The sequence below is a fragment of the Prionailurus bengalensis genome, chromosome C1 (assembly GCF_016509475.1).
Source record: "Prionailurus bengalensis isolate Pbe53 chromosome C1, Fcat_Pben_1.1_paternal_pri, whole genome shotgun sequence".
In the NCBI taxonomy this organism is placed as follows: domain Eukaryota; kingdom Metazoa; phylum Chordata; class Mammalia; order Carnivora; family Felidae; genus Prionailurus; species Prionailurus bengalensis.
The window spans coordinates 11,190,680-11,199,471 of record NC_057345.1 but is presented as its reverse complement, the minus strand read 5'-3'; the positions used below and the strand labels follow the sequence as shown (position 1 = coordinate 11,199,471).

At 59.7% G+C, this 8,792-nt stretch overlaps 1 protein-coding gene across 1 annotated transcript; it reads right to left on the bottom strand.

Moving 5' to 3' along the window:
* Nucleotides 1-214: 214 nt before the first annotated feature.
* On the bottom strand, nt 215-6,141 carry LOC122479962 (chymotrypsin-C). Its single transcript, XM_043573823.1, has 8 exons — nt 6,012-6,141; nt 4,774-4,865; nt 4,588-4,685; nt 3,704-3,829; nt 2,725-2,861; nt 1,806-1,951; nt 885-1,037; nt 215-275 (listed from the first exon to the last, which is right to left on the bottom strand). The coding sequence occupies exons 1-8, from the start codon at nt 6,049-6,051 to the stop codon at nt 261-263; spliced, it is 807 nt and encodes a 268-aa protein (XP_043429758.1). The 5' UTR covers nt 6,052-6,141; the 3' UTR covers nt 215-260.
* Between the last annotated feature and the right edge of the window lie 2,651 nt (nt 6,142-8,792).

The following is an 8,792-nucleotide window of genomic DNA, read 5'->3' as shown; positions in this document are numbered from 1 at the left end:
GGGGTAAGTGTCTGGTGTGGCCTTAACTCTCATCCTTTGAGGCTACCATGTGGCTTTCTGGGGTTCCCTCTCCACCGGCACCCCAGCAGCATCCTCCACAGCCGAACCAGGTGGGCCGAGGGGGTCTCTCCCTGCATCCCTGGTGTGGAAAGGGGCAGCCCCTACAGAGCCCGGGGGCCCGCGGGGGAGGCACACATGACAAATGCAGGCAGCCTGAGGGGGAAGGATGTTTATTGGAGTTGTAGTCTCCCAAGGATGAATCACAGCTGCATTTTCTGGAAGAAGAGAGAACAACAGGGGATGGGACTTGGGTGGAGGTTGTGTGTGCCCCCTTCTGGGGCAGCACGAGGCTCTGCCGGGTGCCCGAGAGGAGGAAGGGGGCGTGGCAGGCATCCCCAGGGCCTTGACAAGCCCGTCTCACCTCTGCCCAAGGGGTCTGAGCCCCCTCGGGACTTTAGACCACTGTGCAAATGGGGGCTCAGAACACGTCCTGTCCCTCGGCACGAGGCTCCGAAGTCCGTTGGGACCCTCTGTTCCCCCATCCTCGGGTACATGTGGCCACCCCTGCTGACCCCTCTCCCCTGCTGGGCCCCGCTCTCATGGGGTCCCATTTCACTTTGGTGGCGCAGGCGGGGCTGGGGGGGACTGGTGTTGTGCCTGGGGTCGATCCACAAGGTGGATCTTGGGGTGGATAAAGGGATGAAGTTAGTGACTGTTTCCTTCACTGCACCTGACTCAGCATCCGGACAGGAAGCCCGTGGCACTTCCCGAGTGGGCGAGTGAGTGAATGAGTGAAGGCGCGAAGGAGCGAGTGAAGGAATGGGTGGGGGGGTGGGTGAGGGGCTGGTGGGGGCGGGAAGAAGGGCCCGGAGGCGGGCACCCACCTCATTGATCCAGTCGATGTAGGCGGACACGCGGGTGAAGACCGTGGGCTTCTTACGGGTGTTGCAGCCCAGCCCGGAGCCAAAGCTCACGATGCCTCGCACCTCCCAGGAACCGTTCTCAGCCTGGCAGTTCAGCGGGCCGCCCGAGTCTCCCTGTGGCCGACGGGGCAGAGGTCAGCCCCCGGGCCTCCCCCAGAGGCTTGGGAAGCAGGGGCGGGTCACGGGGGTGGGGGGATGGGGGGTCGAGACCCCCTGTTTTGGCCTCGGCCTGTCCACGGTGAGGGAGGCGGCGGGGATGCGGTTTGGGAGTCCCAGGCTAGCTCTTAGGTTGCTGTGTGATCTTGGGATAAGGATAACCCTCTCTGTGCCTTGGCTTCCCTAGCTGTTCAGGTCGTGTCTAAGGCTCTGCGAGCTGCACACAGAGGTGAGGATGCCAGGAGCCACACTGGAGACCCGGGGAAGCGAGGAAGGGTGGGAGTGGCGGGAGGGGTCGTGTGTTTGAAAACAGGACCGTTTCTGATGGTTTTAGACGTTTCTGGGTCAGGTTGCCTAAGCCCCCTGCCTCTGACTTCGATGAGGTCTCTTCTACACTTGTTAGTCTTGGTCCTCACATCAACCCTGTGCTCACGGTGCCTCCATTTTATATCTGGGAAAACTGGGGCTCAAAGAGGGGAAGCAGCCTGCCCAAGACTGCACGGCTAGCAAGTGGTGGGATTAGGGCTCGAACTTGCTCCACACCCCTGCCCGCACGATAGCACGGAGGGGTGGGGCTGACAGGTTTCCCCTGAGCCTCCCGGGCCCAACCAGGGAGGGGGTTTGCTCATGCGGGTCCCCCCCCCCCGCACCTCCTTTGCCCTCCTCACTGCCCCCTTCCACTTGGCCACGTGGGGCAGGGACACGGTGCGGGGTGCGGACACTCACGTTGCAGGCCGAGATGACGCCGTCCCCGCCCGCACACACCATGGTGTCCTTCACCATGCTTCCCCACCAGTCCTTCTGGGTGCACGTGGTGTGGTCCACCACGGGCTGCAGGCCCTGCTGGAGCTCGTCGGCAATGGGGCCGTTGGCTGGGGCGGGGAGAGAGGGGGACAGATGTTGGCCCCGCGTCAGCCCGGACGGCGCCAGGCCTTCGGGGAACAGAGGGCTGGACGGGGCCGGGGCGGGACCCAGGTGAGCTCTGGCTACCCTCGGGGGCAGCCACACACACACACACACACGGGCCCTTAACCGACAGAAATGACTGCGGTCCCAAAGTCTGAGTCGGAGACCCTTCTGAGGGTGGGGAAGGGAGCCCGCGGGACGCAGAGCTCATCTGTAGGAAGCCCTCCAGAGATAACCACTGAGTTGACTTATCTTTAACTTGGATTCTGGGGTTTCCCCAGGGTCCATCATTCCCTTGTCGCGTCCGCCTTTGGTGTCCTACCATCCGAGGTCTTTCTTCCCCCCGGATCTTCCCAGGACAGACCTGCGTGTTTCTGTCAGTCTTCCGTGTGTTCACTTATTTGCATGCAGCCTTCTAACTTAGGCATATCGTTTTCCAGAAGCTCCAATCCCCTGCCCCCAGCGGCTTGCCTGGTTTATTTCGTAGTCAATTAGACCAGGCGCCGCTCTGAGTACGTGACAAGTTCCAATCTTACAACACCCCTTAGGTGCCCTTGCGAGAGGGTCTGACACGTGGTAGGTGCTTAACAGATACGAGCTGTTACTATCACGAAGGTAAAACAGATGTGAAGATGTGGAGACAGAAAGGAAAAGGGTCGGGCCAAGGCGGGCGGTGCGCTTATCGTGGGAGCCGCTTCCTCCAGGAAGGCTCTCATGATTTGCCGGGGGCTGTACTCACTCCAGAGGCGGCCCCAGCCTGTGACGTAGCAGGGGTAGTCTTGAGGTAGCAAAGAGCCCTTCTCTGGCAGGCATGCCACCTGGATGGTGTCACTCAGCTGCACGGGCTCCGCCAGCTTGATGAGGGCAATGTCGTTGCTGGAATCCAAAGAGGAGGCGGTGAGTTGCTGGAATCCAAAGAGGAGGACGCTGGCTCCACGAGCTAAGGCTACGCAGCCCAGGCTGTCAGCCGGGAGCCAAGCCTAGGGTGACCAGGAGTCCTCCTTGAGGACAGCGAGTTTCCTAGTGGCAGACAGAGACGACACCCGCCTTCCAACACCGCGGCGCGCCCCTTGAGAGGAAACTTCCGTCTCATGTGCCTTCCCGTCATGTGAGGCTCTATGGAGGGGAGACTAGAGCAGGAACTTTCCGAGCCGCTGTAGGCTACGTACTAACCAGACATGACCTTAAAGCCAATTGGAAATGATCGAAGAGGGGCCCCTGCAGATGCGAGTTTTAATATTTTCATGTGAACCGAATGGAAGCTGGGGAGCCTAGGCAGAGCTGGTTTGATTCCCTGTTCTGCCACATACTGGGCTGTGTGACCTGGGACGTGTCCCCTAACCTCTCTGAGTCTCGGTTCCTTGTCTAGGGCTGTTGTGACAATTAAATAAGATTATTGCAAGATGGGCATGCAGGAGGCACTCAGTAACGGCGAGTCCTGGCTTGGCCTCTGGCTGAGAGACTTCAGGCAAGACACCGTGGGGGCCTCGGGGGGTCTTTATTCCACGTGGAGCTTCTGGGAACCCTTGGCCAATGATGGAGACGGAAGAGGCGTCCGTCTCCATTTAGCATTTCTCCGTTTTGCATAAAGGGGCCATCTGCTGGCTGGTCAGGGTGAGGACGGGGTCCAGGGACAGGGTGGGGGCAGGTTCTGTCATATCGGGGACCCCCCCCCACTCTGCGCTTCCCCCAGGGGCCGTGAAACGGCGGGCACTCACCGCACCAGGAAGGAGTTCCACTTCTCGTGGACAAAGATGGTGTCCACATTTGCGAAGAGGGAGCCTTCCTCATTGTCCACCACCAGGTTGTTCTTGCCCAGGGCCACGCGGTAGGTCTTGGTGTTGCTGAGCAGAGGAAGGGGACTGGGTCAGGGTGGCTTCCTGCCCTTGCTGGCCAGAGGGGTAGGGAGGGAACTTGGAGCTTTGGCGGCCCAGGCCTGTGGCCACCGTGGGCATCGTTTTGGGGAAGCGAGTCTCCATCGGCACGGACCCTCCCCGGGGCTCAGGGTAGGGACCCTGCTCTTGGAGTCGAGTCTACCCTGATGCCCAGGGGGGCGGCCCTGGGCCTCGGTTCCCTCATCTGTACGGCGGAGACAGCGTTGGCATCGCCTGCCCAGGTGGCTGTGACGCGAGCCGGTCCCAGCCGCCACCGCCTCTCGCCCGGATGATCTCTCCTCTCACACCCCTGCTCGCACGCTATTTCTCACTCCTACCAAGTAGCCTCCCTCCTCCTGGTCTTTGCACTGGCTGTTCCCTCTGCCCGGAACACCCTTCCCTTACTTCCCTCGGGTCTTCCCCTGGCCACCCCGTTTAAAATGGGACCCCTTCCGCTTTCCAGCCTGCCTTATTTTTCCTCGTTGCCACTCGATACGTCAGATGGCCACTTGTTGAATGGCCCGTTGCTCTTATGCTAGAATGTAAGCTCCCTGCGCTGTGGGCGCACAATAAATGCTTGCTGCATGAAGAGGTGAACGGCGAAGTTACTGGGTAGAAGCGGCTTCGGGAGCCCAGTGCCTGGGGTGTGTAGTAGGTGCTCAATAAAAGCAGTCATCAGGCTGGCACCCCCGGGCGGGGGCGGGGTCCCTGGGCGTCACCCCGCTCACCTGATGCAGTGGGCGGCTGTGAGGACGAAGCTGTTGGCAATCAAGGTGCCGCCACACGTGTGTCTCCACGTGCCATTCTTGAGGTACTGGAGAGAGATCTGGAGCGGGGGGCCACATGTCAGGCCCGGGACCCTCACCCCGCCACCCTCTCCAGCCCACCTCCCACCCCTGCAGCGGCATGCTTACCTGCCAGGGCCAGCTGTGGGGCCTGGCACTGTCTCCTCCTACCACTCGGGCCGATAGGTTGGGCAGGAAGCTGGGGACCCCGCAGCTGGAGGCTGGGGGATTCGGGAGGGGAAGCGCACGGGTGAGAGGGGCCGGCATCCCCAGCAGGGAAGGGGCAGGTGGCAAGGGCACAGGCTTTGGGGCTGGGCAGACGCGGGCTCAGGTTTTACTGCCCGGGGAGGCCGTCTAGCTCTCTGGGCCTCAGCTTCCCTGTCTCTGAAATGGGAAGAGTGGCGCCAGCGTGGGGAGTTTGAACTGAGGACGAAATCAGACAACGCGTAGAAAGAGTTTAGCAAAAGGCCTGGCGCGGAGTGAATGTTTGAGGCGTTGAAGGAACTCAAAAGGCAGCTGCGTGTGTGTCCCCAGATAAAGCTGCGTCTTTCATTCTCTCCCTGCTGTCCCTTTTTAGACCGCGGCAAAATGGGGGTGTGTGAGCACCGAAGGCAGGGTTCCAGACCGTCAGAGCTGGGGAGCTGTGTGGAGCGGTCAGGAGCACGTGCTCTGCAGCGAGATGGACCGGGACCCAAATTCCGGCTCTACCGTTAACCAGTCATGTGATCTCAGGCAAGATCCTGAGCCTCGCTGAGCCTCAGTTCCTCGTCTGTAAAATGGACGTGTTGATAGACCCTGCCGTTCAAGGTTGCTGCGCCAATCAAATCAGCTCCTGCCTGTCAAGGGCTTAGCACGGTGCCTGGCATATGGTAAACATGTCACAAACAGGAAGCTGCTATTACTACTTAGGACTGTCGTTGTCGTTAGCCGGAAGGACTCTCAATCAAGTGCTCTCATCTGTCAAAGGAGCCAGTGAGATCTAGAGAGGTGAAGTGGCTTGTTGTTGTCCCGCCCAGAGTAAGTGACATTCAAGCCAAGTCCCTTGATTCCTGTCTGGGAGAAGGTCACCAAAATGGGTGAACGAAGCATCGGTCCCCAAGGAAGAGATGCCAATGCTGAGAAAGCCAGGCCCTTAGGGTCCCTGGAGAGAGGCGGTGACTGTCCCCCGGCCACATCATCAGCCTATTTTGCAGATATGGAAACAAGAGCTGCCCAGCAGGCGAGTGGCTTGCTTGACACACAGCTGGTCGCCCCAAATCCCCTTTCCTGGAACTGGGGAGAGCCCCCCGCCGCTCTCCTTGTCCCCGGGGAGGCCAGCCTGAGGACAGAGCCTGCCGGCCACAGAGAGTCCCCGCCCCACGGCTTACCACAGGCCAGGAGCGCGGCAAGGATGGTGAAGCCCAACATGTTGTGAGTGGGACTGGCTCAGGACCGAGTGGCCGTCGAGGTGGGCAGGGACACACTTATAGGCAGGTGTGGGGGTGGGACCACCCGCTCAAGGCCGAGCCGCCCCTCGGAGAGAAACCTGTTCCGACAAGGCCCTTTCCCTGACCTTGGGCGGTTACTGTTTAATTTGGGCAGGAAATGGGGCTGGCTCAGAGCCATGGGTTTCCCAGATCTCCCGAGACAGAGCACCTTCTGAGGCCCGCAGGTTTGGGGGGGACCCCCCGCCACTCTGCCTGGAGCGTGCTCTCCTCCTCTGTCCCTAACTCACACTGTTTAATTAGCATTGATCGGGCACCCATCATTTATTGGGCCTCGTGCCCGGTGCTTCCCGCATTCACTCAATTGTTCCGACGTGAAGTAGGCGCTTTTATCCCCGCAGCGAGGGGGAGCAAGCTGAGACTCAGGGGGTCAGCGACTGCCCAGGGTCACACAGCTGGGTGACAACAGAACCCAGATTTGAAGCCGGGACTTCTAACGCCAGCCCGGGGTTCATCCTGCCGCGGTCCTCCGTTTCCTTCTCTCTCTTCCCCTCTCTTCTTTCTCCTTCTTTCAACTCATATTGTCTGGTCTTGGGGTACCCCCTGCCTTCCTGCTGTGGATGGAGGAGGAGGTCCGGCAGCCCCTGGGAGGTGGCCGGTTGGCCGAATTCCTCCCCAGAGCCACAGTTATCTCCCTGCAAAGTCCCGGTCTCCCCGTCTCTAAAAGGGGCGGAGAGGACTAAATGCATCCCAGGCGACTGACTGTTGGTCCCAAGGCGCCCTAACTTGAGCGTCAAGGTCGAGCGGCAGATGTGGGCTGGTGGCACTTGGTGTGGGTCCAGAGCACTGCGTGTCCAGAGTTTCCATCCAGAGCCCCGGCAGTCTGGGCTTAGTGTTCGGTTTCACCCATTTGTGCCGAGGCCTGACTTGGGCCTGGCCAGTTCGATTCTCCTCTCCCTCCCCTTTCTGCCCTTTGGATGTTGTAACAGTGCTTATCTGAGGGGGCTATTTTATTCAGCTTAAGTTCTTTCTTAAAAGCGAGCATCCATGACTTTGGTAATAGAAAGATCAAGAAACGTTTGGTCAAAAGAGGCCGAAAGACAGGGAGCCGAAAGGTACGCGTAGGGGCCTTTCCTGCTGCGTTGGGGATCTCAGGCTGCGGGGAACTTTCTGTTGCGTTCTCGAGGCCGGTCCTGAGAGCGGGGTCGGTGGCTGCTACACCTCGGACCCGGAGCAGACCCGAACGCTGCAAAGGGTCAGCCTGGCCTGCAGACAGACCTTGTACACGGAGAGGTGGCCTGAGCTACGTGGCGGATCTTGGGGGCGGCCGGAGATCAGACTTCTGGTTTCTGGCTCCGTTAGTGACTTTCCGGATGGCCCTGGGTCTTGGGGAAGCTCTTTGGGCCTCAGTTTCTCTTGAGCAACGTGGGGAAATGATGAACTGGGACTTTGCTGGTGGACACTGGGGGACGCAACGACCTCAGTCACGTGCACACACCCACAGCTACCCGAGCTCGCGGGGACAGGCAGACAGACACACGCGCATACATGCGCCTCCCTATGTGTGCACGTGTCACAAGCGTAGCCCGTTCACTTATACACAGGTACACGCAGGGCTACGTGCCTCACCTTCAAACGTGTACACAAACCTAGAAATGACCCCGAACACACGCACACGACAAGTCCTGAGGTACCAGATGAAGAGTCAAGAATTTTCTTCTTTTTTGGGATGTTTGCAGAGACACTGACCTTTTTTTTTTTTTTTTTAAATTTGTTTTAATGTGTATTTATCCTTGAGAGATAGAGACACCGCGAGCAGGAGAAGGGCGAAGAGAGAGGGAGACGCAGAATCGAGAGAAGGCTCCAGGCTCCGAGCCGTCCGCACAGAGCCCGACGCGGGGCTCGAACCCACGAACCGTGTGGCCACCGTGCGGATGGACCAGTCAGCCCTGGCCGGGACCCCTCCTTGCGCCAGGTTAGGCGTAACTGAGTGGCTGCGTCTTTGGGGACCGTTCTGTGGCCCGTCACGGGAGCCTTCTCTGGGCCCCAGGAGGTGCCTCTGGCTGTGTCCCGGAGCAGCTAATTCGGGAGCAGAGAACTGCGTTCTCACTGGGGGCAAAGGGGCAGAGGTGGGACTGCCAGCCCCTGCTGGCTTGGAGCCCTGGTCAGAGGACGCCATTACCCCAGTGGTCCAAACTAAGTTACGGCGGTGACATGTGGTTGGCTGACCTGATTTTCTGGCCTTGGGAACAAGAGGTAAAGAAGCTGCCATGGTGGGTGTGTGTGTGTGTGTGTGTGGTGGGGGGGGGTTGTTACACTCGATCTTAGCCAAAGGCCGAGAAGCGATGGGGAGGGGTTGTTAATATCTGCAGAGGGGGGCTCTGTGGAGTGAATTTCCTGGATTAACTTGGTGAAACGCTTGACTGTTTTGTTTGTCCAGACTGTGAGGTGCTGACGGACTGTGTACATAGAGGCCATCCCTCCCTCCATCCCTCCCTCCATCCCTCCCTGTCTCCCTCCCTCCCTCCCTCCCTCCACCCATCCCTCCCTCCATCCATTCATCCATCCCTCCACTCCTCCCTCCCTCCCTTCCTTCCTTCCTTCCTTCCGCCCGCATTTGCTTGGCCTTGTGCTAGGCCTGGGGCTGCAGAGATAAGACCCCCTCACAACTGCCGGAGCTCCCTGCTGGGCATGGCAACAAGTGTTTCTCCGAGTGTTCGGGCC